At 44.4% G+C, this 13,811-nt stretch overlaps 1 protein-coding gene across 7 annotated transcripts in view; it reads left to right on the top strand.

Annotated features, from left to right (window-relative positions):
* Positions 1 to 13,811, top strand: part of NBR1 (NBR1 autophagy cargo receptor) — a 657,239-nt gene that overhangs the window by 623,064 nt on the left and 20,364 nt on the right. For 5 of the 7 annotated variants that reach the window (XM_078645308.1, XM_078645311.1, XM_078645309.1 and 2 more), the window contains one exon: positions 3,568 to 3,670. The exons of the other annotated variants lie outside the window; for them this stretch is intronic. In XM_078645308.1, coding sequence (XP_078501434.1) covers positions 3,568 to 3,670 — 103 coding nt within the window. The remainder of the gene's footprint in view (positions 1 to 3,567; positions 3,671 to 13,811) is intronic. 7 annotated transcript variants of the gene reach the window in all.

Below are 13,811 nucleotides of genomic sequence, written 5' to 3'. Positions count from 1 at the left end.
TACCACACCCCTGCCCAGAGTTCTCAAGAAGATCAGGAACGACAAAGTAAAAGTCATCCTTGTGTCTCCAATTTGGGCACGGATCATCTGGTATCATGAGCTGTTAAGCTTAGCCATCACCCCTACGATCAGGCTGCCCATTCGGTGGTATCATCTATCTCAGCAGCAGGGTAGGGTCTTTCACCCGAAACTGTCAACGCTCTGCCTTCTTGCATGGAGATTGAGCAGTGACAGTTGACAGCTTTAAACCTTTTGCCCAAAGTCTATGACATTATTTTGGCAGCCACATATCCCTCAACGAAGACATTTTACGCCTGCCATTGGGAAAACTTGGGGCATGGTGTGCAGAAAGATTAATTCAGGGTCTCCTGTTCATCCTTTCCCTTGCCCAGCAGGGATCTGGGCCCTCTGAATGGCTATCTCTCCGCCATTTCAGTTTTTTTGTGGTTGCCTGATCAGCCATCCCTCTTCAAATCCCCTATTTTAAATAGGTTTCTGAAATGTTTACAACATGTGTTTCCTTCTTCTCCCTCTGTTAAGCCCCAGGGGGACCTCAATCTCATCCTCACTTTCCTTACGTGCACTCGCTGAGCGCCTCTGTACAATTGTCCACTCAGATTCCTTTCCTATCAAGATGTCCTTCCTGGTTGCAATAAAATCTGCCCGGAGGGTGAGTGAGCTTCAGGCCTTGTCATCCGAGCCTTTTTAGCTTAACATCTATCCAGACAAACTGGTGCTACGTACATGAGATTCCTTTCTTCCGAAAGTGGTCACTCCATTTCACATAAGCCAGTCCATCCCTCTGCCTCCTTTTTACGCTCCTCCACATCCCTCCAAACAAGAAGAGCGACTCTACCCTCCAAACCCAAAAAGAGTGCTGTCATTCTACCATGACCGCACATGAGAGCCCCGGGTGGACGGCTGACTCTTACTGGGGTATGTTGGAGTAAAGAAGGGACGGACCGTGCAGAAGCGGACCATCTTCCCCATTGTGGGATCATGCTCTGCATTCAAATCTGCTACGCATTGGCCAGAAAACAACCCCCTGAGGTTTTAAGTGTTCATTCCACCAGAGCAAAAGCTGCGACCACTGCATTAGCACCTGGAGTTCCAGTCCTTGATATCTGCCAGGTAGCAACGTGGGCCTCATTGCACACTTTCACAAAACATTTCTCTCTGGGCAGTCAGGCATATAGAGAGGGGCATTTTGCAAGTTTGGTCTTGCAGTAATTCATTGTATAAAATTGGTCCGCAGACCCACCACCGGGGAGGTATTGCTTGGGTATCTATTAAAAGGTAAGGACTCTGCGGCTAGAATTCTCTATCAGATGAACATGTTACTTAACTTCGGTAACGCCTTATCTGGTAGAGACTATGTAGCTGCAGATTCCCTACCAACCTACCTACCTACTCTGCGAACAGATTTCTAGGGAAAGCGTTTTTCCCTTTTCAGGGCCCTAATTTTCCACACCAGTGGTCAGTGTACTTCGTGGCTCGGCGCTTCTGACTGGGAAAGTCACGAAAAGTAACTTTTGTCAACGCTCCTGGATAGTGCCTATATAGGTACTGCGAAAGTCACTCCCAGCGCCGAGGACATCACCTACTGGCGTTTAGGTGTTCTGCTCAAGAAAAGTTTTCCTGATCCAGTTTGATGCCTGGCGATAATTTTAAGGTAAGGTGTCTGCGGAAAGATAGAGTCTCTACCAGATAAGGTGTTACCGAAGGTAAGTAACTTTTTCTTCATTATATAAGTACTGACTGCTTTTCCAGGATAGGTCCTTTGATTCTGTACTGTGAAATAGTTGGCATAAGGTGGGCATTGTCAGACTCTGGTATTTTCTTCTTTAAAGAACACGTGTTTGAGCGCACTGTTGTTAGATGGACAGTCCGGTGGACTAACAGGCTTAACACTTTCCACCAGAGCTGAGGTGCCATTGATTGTTTTTCAAAAACATGTTCAAATCAGGCATTTGTAGTTTAGCAGCATGGGCACTGCTTCTGCTTTCTGTAATCATTACTCACGTGATGAGTCTTCTCGTAAAAATGCATGTTATTGCCTGTTAGTCTAATTGAGATCTGGCCTATTGTGGCTTCTTCCCTCCAATAATATTTAAGTGCTGTGAAATGATGTTCATTACTCATGCACGTAAAGGCAGGCTCAGGATGCTGCTGAATTAATTGTATTGCAGCACATATATAGCGCTTATTACACCTATGTGGGGCGCTGAAACGCTTGCTTACTTTAGTATGCTACCCTATATAAGGTGTGTGGTTGGAATTATGTTGTTTTTGTTTGTCCTTTGTGGGAAGTGTTTCCATGTTGTGCGTGATTACCACTGAGGTGTGGTTATCGTGTTATGGGGTGCAACGCGTAGCAATTTGTTGAATGATGAAGTGTAAGAGACAGATGCACAGTTTTATGCTTTTAAGTGTGCTGTTGGCTTTGAAGGGCCCTGCAGGTCCCTTACTGCTATTTCATATCATATACATCTGGTTAGCTGGTTGCTGCACTGGATTTTCTGAACTGAGATTTTGTGTATAGTTTGGTTCTTAGCTGGCGATGTTGGCAGGAGACCGAAGTGGAGTGATCTGTAGGGATGGGCATTTTTGTTATCATCCCATATTTTAGTGTCTATGTGAGATGTAAAGAAGCTATGAAACTGTATAGCCAAATGCGACCTGCAGAGAATGGATCATATTAAAGTCCTCAAAAACTGTCCAGTATTGTGTGACAGATTGCTGTAGTAATTCCATATCTCTTCATTTGGTAATATTTGTTTTTTGTCTTTACAGTGCTGGTAATGGACAACCCTCATAGTAGCTACTGACCGCCGCGTATTCTGGTTTTAGTATTCTTGTGGACTATGGCAATTATATATTGAAGTCCATAACTATATAATGTCATGATGACCCACAAGTCAGCTCTTTTTTGCTTAACTGCAAAATGAAATCATTTAGCTAGTTGAGTTGTTTGTAATTCGTGGGTTGTAAGCTGAGGATTGTGTTTCAGGGTCTGACTGTTTCTGGACTCTTTTTGCTTGGATGCAGGTGGTGCAGTTATTTAGAAAATATCCGTGTTTTCAACTGTCTTCCGAAGTGTATATGCTCCTGGTTGCTTCTAATGCTGGCTGGTAGTGCGTTCCAGAGCTTGGCTGCTTTTACTTAGAAAGCAGTGCCTCCTATGGGGGTTCTTATGCAAGGTGGCGTGATAAGTAGCGCAAGCCTGGATAGCGTTATCCAGCTGCAGACAGCACCCAGGCAGTACTTGGGATGGACAGCAAGGCATGTAAGTACTGCGAGATGCATAAAGGCACCTGGTTCTATGTAATATAGGAGCACCTGTTTACAGAAAGTTGAAACGTTAGAAGCGTGTTATGAGGCGCGATATCACAACTTTCTTGTTATGCCTTTTTCCATGGCTGTCAGGCAAGCAGCTAACATGCACTAGAATTTACACAGATTTTCCTGGAAAAAAACTTGTGTTGGTGCTTTCTTATCACAGTGTGTTAATCACCAATTATTCACAATTTATGGTTCACCTCATTGAATATATACCTTCTCCTGTAGACCCAATGGAAGCAGTATTGCTGGAGGACTTGTAAAAGGTGCTTTGTCTGTTGCTGCCTCTGCCTACAAAGCGCTGTTTGCTGGCCAGCCCGTTCCAACACAGGTATTTTTTTATTTTTATTTTTTTATTCGTTTCTTTTGACTAATCATATAACACGTTTCTACCAGCCAATAATTTCCGAGCTGTTTTATGTAACCAACATTGCCACTGAATCCCCCATTCCTGTTCGACAGCCTAGAGTAGCTCTATTCCAGGTTACATAGACCCTAATTTTGTTTGGTGTTCAGTACAGACCTATGCTCTCTCTTATGATTTATTCAATGGGAGTATTGCTACCTCTTTTCGAGAGGCAAACTGGAATCATTGTTTTCATGAATAGTGATGTATGCTTTCCTGAGGCGAGGCACAGTGCATAAATGCCGATACCTCAGTTGAAAGTGTATTAAGCATTGATTGTTCCAAATGGTGACGGCTTCATGATATGTAGGACTTTGACTCCTGGTTTGTCTTTTCTGTAACTAAGTGAACTATATCATGTCTGTTCTTATGGAAATTTGTGTTTGAAAACCTGTTGGCACCGACTTAGTGGTCAATCAGTAAGCAAAAAGATGCCAGCGCTTAATGAAACTGAAAAGTTGAAGGCATATTATGACTGTTGGTAAAAAAGAAATAAAACCTTTAATATATACTCTCTTCAATTTTGCAAGGGAGTTTTCTTCTCTCAGGTTGCATAACATTAAGACTTCAAATAACTAGTGTGTACACACAGATGGAGATATTTACATTACTTCATTAGGAAGACGAATTCATAGGTGAGTATGGAGGCTCAGAAACCAGGTGTGGCCTATGGATCACCTCTCCAAGGTCCCTGCACCTCCAGTATGGGGGTTATCCAGATCGGCCCAACTCAAGTATTGTGAAGAGAAAGCCTAGAATTAGTGAAAGTGCACAGTGGCAACCTATTGTTCTCCAGTTCTTGGCATCGATTTCACCCAGAACCAACTTATCAGGCTCAAGGGAAGGAGGCACTCCAAATGCCAGGGCCCATGTGAGACCAAACCGTCTCTTGCTACGACAGTGTTGCACTGTATGGTCTCCCCCGAGTCTGGATGCAGCGGTCCTGGACTCCTGTTGCACCATTTGATTGATTTAGTTTCTCCTTCTGGGCATGAGGCGTTGATTCATTCACAGAGAGGTGAAGCACATCTCCCTCTTTCGGCATGAGTCATTGCAAGCCGCCGTCTTCTGTGATACCAGGGGTTTACACTAAGGGATAGAGTCTAGAACTTCCTGTAGTTACCTTTTGTTTTTCAATTCCAGCCTAGCAGGGCCGATTTAGCACCGGACCCCTTCTTCCCTCAGTTTGAGCCTGACTCTCATTCAGTTTAGAAGGTGGATGGGAAGATGGCCTGCCTCCAACTCGGATGCATTCTTATACAGCCCACTCCCACCTTGCGGCACAAGAGAAAAAAAAATTAAAACATAGGCACTTGGAATCAACAGCTTCACCATTAAATGAAGTGCTGCTTGCAGTTAAGCTCGACACAAGAGTTGCCTTTTACACAGGAGCATGGTATACCACCCTCCCCTATTCCCACTTCAGGCATTAGAAGATCAGGAGCACTCCCTGGAATCTCTTACAGCTGCAGGCATCCGGGGTGTTCAGAGCTGTTCTCAGCTCGCCAAGTCTCCTAAAGAATTCATCACTTAAGTTTGCACCTCTGGCTGCCCCATTTTCTGGGAAGGCGGACTCCAAAGCAATGGAATCTGACTACTCTGACCCATCAGTTAATTAGCAGCCGGATTTTGGGCGGGAGCGGAATGGACAATGAACCACCCAGGGTGTGTCCTCGTTTAGCACGGGATATCGGACCTCCAAGATGTCCTCCTGTCTGTATAAGGCCTCGCTACTGGACTTCAGCCCCAGCCACCTGTTCTCCCGTTGCTTCTGCACTGTGGGATCTAAAAGCGATAAGCTAAACATCCGTGAATACAGCGCTTTTGGCCTTCAGACAGTGGGGCTCCTCCGCTAAGGCGATTTACCGAAGGAGAGGACTCACCTGTTGAAGTTCCTGTTACTCAGGTTGGGCAAAATAAAATTATCCCTATTTCACCGGTGGAGCCACCCGTAATAAGGAAAAGAGGCAGCCCTAGGAAACAGCAGGCCTCTAAAGCTAGGAAATCGAAAAAGGGGCCTGTAATTGAACTTTCTCCACAGTCCCAGACAAAGTAGTCGAACATTGTAAATTTGAATGATTTATATTTAAGACTGGAAAGTGTTTTAATAACTCCGATTCACCCTTTGAAAAGCTTATAGAGCAACGCTTAGCGCAATTAATTGAGCAGGGCGGAGACTCAGACACATCCTCTAACTGCCACTACTAGTACTGCTCTGAGTGCCTTGAATCCACATTCAAGGGTATTTGAACCAGTGCAGGGTGAAGGAGGGTGGGGGGGAGGGTAGGTCAGGGGTGGAACCACAGCAGTCTTCTCAGCAAATACCTACACAATTACATGTACAGCAAAGATCAGAAGTACAGTATCAAGATATTACCCTAAGCGACAGAGGAGGTAGTTATATAGGGAAGTTCACAGGTATAATTACTAAAGATAAGTCGTCCCTCTTGCAGGAATCAGGCTCATGGGCAGTTCCACTATCACTATCCAGGGTACCGTACACACTATCCAACCCCCTTACCACATATGGATGGAAGAAGAATGCCTACTAAGGAGGTGGGTGTTAGTGAAGAACGTGCCATGGGGAGGGGGTGGAAACAAGGGGTGAGATGGTATGCCCCTCGCCTGCAGCATGCCCATATGTGCTGATTCTGGTCAATGTACCCGTGCTAAGAAAGTCACAGTCTGAATCCAGAGAGCAACTCATGGACAAATCACTTCATTGGTTGACCAAATTTGCTAGAATGGGCGTGTTTTTACATAGACATATCCTTATGGCAAGGAGAGTTTCGTGAGTAGGACCTGCTTAAACCATCTCTGGGAACTGTATCGTCCTAAACCTTTGATAGCCCAGGGCTGGCGAGGCACCTGTTAGGTCAACTACCTAGTGTACAATCAGAGGGTTCGCAGATATATGCTTTACTTTAGGGTTAGTTTACAAATCTCATGACTTGCGCAGAATTGCAGAAGAGGCGAATAACATTATGGTAACTACGTGCTCCTACCCCAATTTTTATTCTTTCAAATGAATTACTGAATTCTGTACTCGAAATAGGTTAGCTGCACTAGAGAGTTTAGAGGGCTGTGACTGACTCCCAGGGAGGGGCATTATGATGGGGAAGAATGGGGACCAGAGGTCGCTTTCTGAACGGGTGGCCATAAGGAGGTAGTGGGGCAAGGAAACATCAATGTGATAAGATGGAGTATAGCAGAACTCAGCCATAAAACAGATGACATAAACTGGATAGGAGAGATAGCCAAATATGATATCATATGCCTCCAGGAAACATGGGAGGTGGCGCCAATCTCCTTGTATGGGTGTAGATCTTGCCATACCCCGGCAATGCCATCTAGAGCTGGAAGGGCAAGAGGAGGCGAATACTGCCAGTATTGATTTTGAATTTTTTTTTAATGACTCTCCCTATTTCCATCATTTGATGTGTGAGGGGAGGGGGAATGGGATTTGATCATTATAAATTATTATAATCATCATTTTGAGGATAAAATGGAATCTGTGGTAAATGAAGGGGAGTGGGCAATTAATGAGGCTAACTCCCAACATCATAAACCGCTGAATCTCATTATATTGGGAGATTTTAATATTAGAATTTATCATTTAGTAGGGAAATCAGTGTGTGGAGTGATGGATTCTGATGGAGACCCGATCCTTCAGTTTAATTATAGTATATATCGGAACTCATTAAATAGGATCTTAGTCATATGGATTCTGATGATAAGTAATACGACCATGCAGAAGCAGAGAGCCCCCGCAAGTGCAGTGCTTTGATGCAATGTGCACTAACCCTCTTCTAACCTCATCAAAGCATTGCATGGGGTGCCCAGGGATCTTTTGTTAATTTGGGGCCTACTCACTAGCTACAAGAAGGCGAGGTGGACTTGTTTAAGAAGTCTGAAAGAAAAAGCATGAGAGATCTATGGCAGGCATTCGAGAGAAGAGACAGTCTAGAGTTTTGGAAGGTGGTGAACGCCCAATTCTTAAGAGATGAGGGGTTATCCCTAGCTAGATGTCCACATAGAGGAGGACGGGGGGGGGGTCAAGCATTTTCGAAATGTCTTTGTAAATGTAAATGAGACCGCGATTGATCATTATAATATGCAGGAGCAGATTAATCCTTTTCTAAATGTTGAAATAGAGGAAGAGAGCAAGCCTTGGAACAGACCTGCTCATTGAAGGCCTCTGGACCCAATGGGGTACCTGTTGATATTTTTCTTGAGGCTTAAAATCTGTGGGGCTCTGTGTTGACAAATGTATTTAACATGGTAGCCAAATTAGGCCCTCTCAGATCGTGGTACCACTTTATAATTGTCCATATGTATAACAAGCATTGGCGATGCCAATAGGTCTCGTCTTTTGGACCGTATACATGTTTAGCCAGAGCTATTAGCTTCTCCAATATTTTTAAGGTATGTTGTAGAGCATGGTGGCTTCTCTGCAACATGTTGGAAAGTTATAATAAATGTTAAGCATTTTTGTTACCTTATATATAACCAAGAAGACATTTTGTACAACTGAACGCCCCAATTAAAAAAAAAAATAAACATAAAAAATGTCTTGTAGTTTAACCCTTAGATAAACTACAAGACATTTTTAATGTTTATTCTTGTTTTTAACTGAGACGTTCAGTTGTACAAAATGATGTTTATTTTTATTTCATCTATTACATATCGTTTTGCCTGTAAATTAATATTTATAGCCGTTTGCACCTTAATGCTTGCCTTGTAATAAGGAAAAATAGTCACATGGAAATAGTAACTTGCCCAGGATCAAATACTGCGGTAATCCAGGGCAGGTGAAGCTGGGATTAAAGCGCAACTGCATTGGAGTCACAATTGACAGATCCAGCGCCTCTTCTCCAAGGGAGAGCATGTGAAAAGTGGGTTCCTGATGTGAGTGAGCCATGTTTACACATATTTCTACTGAAAAGAGTTGAGATAGTAACATTTGACACAGTAACATTACTCAAACGTACAAGAGTAAACTTACAGATGCAGATTTATTCATGAGTAAATTTACTTTTGTGAACAGCTCCCTCAGTTGGTTGTTCTACAACTTATGCATTTTTGATATTGAACCCTACTTCATGAGTCAGAACGTTACAATTGTCCTCAAATGCCTGAGAATAATTGATATGGATCCAACTTTAAGCTGTTTAAAGAAGGCTTAAACATTTTGACTCCCGACGGTGCCAATATCCACATGACACGGAAAACAGGAATTCTTCTGCCTCCACTGAGTAGCAGAAACCTAACAACCTCATTTATGCTTATGCATTGAGGAGAAACCATGATAGGATTTGGGTAGACTATGAAGATCATCCACCACCCCAAAGAGCAGTGCTGCAGAATGATGGTACCATCCTGTAGAATAATCAAGGACAATGTAATCATACAAACTACCTGTTCAGTTTTCAAGTATACTACCAGCAGACTAGTGCATAGTGCAAGCTGCAGCAGCATGACTAGCCAAAGTAGAGGCAAAGTGAAAGGGTAGTGTAACCTAAGCATTCAGTCTGAAGAGAAATATCAGCGGAACAAAGACCAAGCACACCTGTGTACAATAATGCTGGCAGTGGAATTAAGGAAACTGACCTTTGAGGGTCTACAGTGATTTAGAGCATAGATGCATCTACCTCTAGGCAGAATTTCCTGACAAGTATTTGTCAAACAGGGACATTTGAAAGTCAAAGCAGTGAAGGTTGAGTAGGATGGCAAGGTTGTGTTGGAAGCAAAGAAAAAGTATTTTTTGGAAGCGATTGTGTAACACCCCTTTGCAGTAGGCAGGGTAGAAATGTGGAAAGGCCTTTTAGGTATTTGGTATATTAGATCTCACCCTCCAAGATACCAGATTAATGTGTTGGAGAGCCAGCTGATGGGGAAGGAGTCATAACCTAGAACGTGTGCTATTTCGAGAAGAGATACTATAGATGGTGCAGAGCAGCTGCAGTCCACAACTGCACTGATATGAAATTAACTGCACTGATGCAGAAGATGAGACAGTGTCAATCTTTGGGACATAGAGATAAGTATAATTGAATGAAGTCATCTGTTTGAACCTAGATCTATGGCTAAGGTCTTGCCTTCAATGTTGAGTAACTATGTATTTGTACATCTGAAAGACACAGTTAGTTATAGATTCCTTACCTTAGAATTCCCCACAGGCGTCAGACTGGATCCGGAAAGTTTTTCGTCTGCAGTACTCTGTGCGTTAGAAGGTGGTGTTGGTCGACTCCGTGTTCGGCGTCGTGGTCGCTGGGATGATGTTGCAGCAGCTACATAGATGCCTCCCTCGCACGCTGACGTCAGTTCATTCTTTTTCCACGCCAGCAAGCGCAGATCCGGAGAGAGGGGCATCTCCAGTCACTTTTTGACAGATATTTTTCTCGACTTTTGTCGACTTCGTTTTTTGAGTCCATCGGCTCCTGGTGCAAGAGGGATGCCTGGCTTCAAGGCCTGCAGTTGCTGTATTCGACTGACGTCGGTGACTGATCCCCACTGCCTGTGCCTTTACGGCCTGGAGTGCGACCATGACTCCAAGTTGTACTCCGACTGCTGAACCATGGCCCTGAAGTCTGTGCAGGAGTGGTCCTGAAAGCTACTAGAGGCCTGTGGAAAAGTAAATTTTGCCATGTTCTGTGTCCCTACGCCCCATCCATCATATGTTATGTATGCATGACCAATATGCATATGTTATTCCCCATTTCTGATTAATGACGCAATTACAGTTGTGTCCACCTCTAATATGTTAGTTTCCAGTCCTCGTGAATACTACGAATATCAGGCCTATGTAAAATAATGTTGCCACGTTTCTCAGTGTGCACGTTATTCCATTATAAAGTCCCCGTTTCTAGGCCTCAAAAGGGCCCGGACCCTGGATTCAGCTCCTGTCTCCTGAAAGCCTCGCTGAGGAGCGATACAGCCCCCACCTGTATCCTCGACCTTTCACTTACTTCCTGCCTCGCACTGCCCGGTGCAGCCCGGCCCTGCCTCTAAGTCTGTCAAAAGTATGTTATAGTTCCAGCTATCAGTTCAGTCCTCCTCCTTTGCATTCCTAAGCTACTGAACTGCATCAATAGTTTCCGTCGTTGTCTAGCCTTCTCGTCTCCCTGTTAGAGAAATACTGTATTTAATGGTCATTTAGTATTCTTCATCACGCATTTCATGTAGAATAATGCATGGTCCAGTCTTAGAATCAAGTTAGCCTCTCCCCTCATGACTTCTAGTTTATATCAACATGTTCCCTAAACATTAGATACCAGATAGGGTTTAGGTACATGTCGCTCCGACCCTCCAGACTCTAGTCTCTGCTCCTAGCACAGAGTTCGTAGCCCCCAGCTTCTCCTAGTAACACGTCATTGTCAGTTTTCGCGCACCATTAGGTTAGAGGTCCCGGCTCCTTAGGTAGCCCCCTCCTATGTGTCCGCCCATTCATGACATATTCTGTTACGTTTTACTTCACATGTCTAAGTAAACTCCCAGTTACACCTCTTTTTACTGTTATCTCTCGCGACTGCTACACGTCATGCCTTCTGCTCCACCCACTGCTACGCCTACTGCAATGTAATGCTATGTGTTTGCGTTATGTATATAAATGAATGTCTTGTTATTGAATGTTAGCGCGCTCATCCCAGACCAAGCCCCGGCAGCTGCCGGGCCTCTTTTCCCCTGTCATCCTGTTCCTATGCAGGTTGTCCTGATCCTGTCCTTATGCTGTAATAAACCTGCAGAAACTCCTACTACCTCGAATCTTGACTCTTATTTTATTGAGCTATCTGTTATTCATTCATTCATCCAAAAATAGGGTATTATTTATTTATTTACCACATAATGGCGCCCGAACAGGGACTTGCCCTTTCCCCACGCGTCGGTGAAGCCACGCCGACCCCCTGACCCTCTGCAGTCGTGACGGAACCATACCGTGCACCTGGCAGATATTTCTGCTTCAAGTATCCCTCAGGCCCACGGAGGAGACGGAGGAGGCGGTCCAGCATCCGAACGAGACGGTGGAGGAACGCGGCGAGTCCCGACCAGAGCCCAAGCCGAGAGTCCAAGGTCCGAGGTATCCGGAGGTCCACCCGTAACTGAAGTCCGAAGTCCGAAGTTCGTCGTCGTAGTCCAGTCCCGTCCGAGGCCTTCCGTTCCGTGCTGCCCGGTGAGTACCATTGCTGGGGTAGTGTCTAGACAGGGTCAGTCTAAATTGACTCTGGTCCGTGGGTTGGTGGTACCCAAGCTCACAAACGAAGTGTTCACCTAGGTGGATACGGGTCTTGATGTGTTCCTTTATGGGACCGGTATGTTCCGTACTGTTATAGCAGTGCATCCAGTAACTCTAGTCTGTTCCGTTCTCGAGAATTCTGTTCTGTTTTCAGTATTTTCAGGTAGTATTCTGTTCGAACTGTTATTTATAATGTTGTTTAATGTATTTCCAATGTCGTGGTATGCCTGAATTGTTTCCCCAATTGTTATTGTTTTTCGTGTATTGTATTGTGTTCCGATTCAAGTTTAGAATGCCGCTCTTTTCCAAGTTACGTCAGTTAAAAACTAGAAAGGGTCTGCTGGAAGCAGCAGTTCCTGTTCCGCCTAGGGACAGTCCAGGTCACTTTATGTATCAGAAACATGGCATAAGCGCCATATTGTATCTAGATTTATGGGTAGAGTATACCAAACAGTTAGAAGAAAAGTATAGATGGCCCGTATCGGGTACATGGGATGCCGAATGTATCATGCGAGTAGAAGAAGCATTATGGAAAAAGAAAGCCAGACAGTCACAGAAAGATGCCATCGAGTTATGGCGTAAGGAAGCGCATAGAAGAACGGAAAAGGAAGTCAGAAAGTCAGAGTTAAGTAGAGAATCCCAAGAACGAACCCAAGAAAGAGAATTAATCGAGATAGGTGAACAAGTTAAAGCCGAACAGTCAGACAGACAGAGGCATGCCCTTATTAAGGGTATGTATCCTCTCCTTGCCGAAGGCTCGCCAAAAGCGACCCCAGAGGCACCCAGTAATTTCCCGCCACCATTAGTTCCGACCAAGCTACGTCACAAACCGACCGCAGCTGATATTTTTATTTCGTCCTATTTGGACGACACAGTTCCAGAATATGCAAATCCTGTTCGCGCTCCGCTAGTCCCTGTAAATCAGGCACTTCCCGTTCCTCCAGACACCGGAGTACCTGTTACGGTACCCCCGGGTCAGCCTGCCATACAAGTTCAGCCCACGTTACAATTACCGACCCTGCAAGCACGAAGAATGTCAGTCGACGATTCTAGTCTAGGGGCCGCAGGAGGAGGTCCTCCTCAAACCCCGCCGCCACACAAACGTTTATCAGCACTCGAATTACATGCTCAAGCATCACAGCGTACTCCTAAAAGTAATAAGTCTGTTACAGAAATCAGACAAGCCCTTGCCGAATGTGTTTATGATTCAGTTCCAGGCGAATATAATATGGTTTTATATTCCGTACGCGTAAGAAGGGTGACCGAGTATCTAGTCACCTTACCAAATATGAAAGAAGATCTAGACAGAATATATCGTTTCATCCGTACAGGGGATGATCCAGAAAGTATTGGCGAGATCATGTCTCAAAGGAAAGCCGAGATTCAGCTCATGATATTAAAGTTCCTGATCAATTGTCTAATAAGAGAACAAGATTACCCGTCTAAAGATCCCGCCGAAATGAGAATCCTGACAAGGTGGAGTGATAATATAGCCGAGGGTAAGCACAAGACCATTAGTGCCATGGAAAGTATGTACAAGAAAATTCGTAAAGAAATAGTAAGGTTACACGAACAGCGTAAAGCAGCACAAGTAAGTGAGAAAGAAAGTATCTCTGATCCTGAAGAGGAAGACGAGAATCCCGCCAGAATAGCGTATGTAGGGAAATCCAGATTTCCAGATCGCCATTTACGTCTAGAACCCAAGTCTATTTTTCATCATCCAGCACCAGAACGAGAGCCTTGTTCTCTAGAACAAGTATTTCAAGCTACCGATCACATTCTGAAATCACGAGTCGGTTATAGCAAGTTAAGCACCATGCATGAACAAGAATT

This window comes from Lissotriton helveticus, chromosome 5_1 (genome assembly GCF_964261635.1).
Source record: "Lissotriton helveticus chromosome 5_1, aLisHel1.1, whole genome shotgun sequence".
NCBI lineage: Eukaryota > Metazoa > Chordata > Amphibia > Caudata > Salamandridae > Lissotriton > Lissotriton helveticus.
Note: the sequence above shows the minus strand (reverse complement) of the source record. Positions and strands in the feature narration are given on the sequence as shown.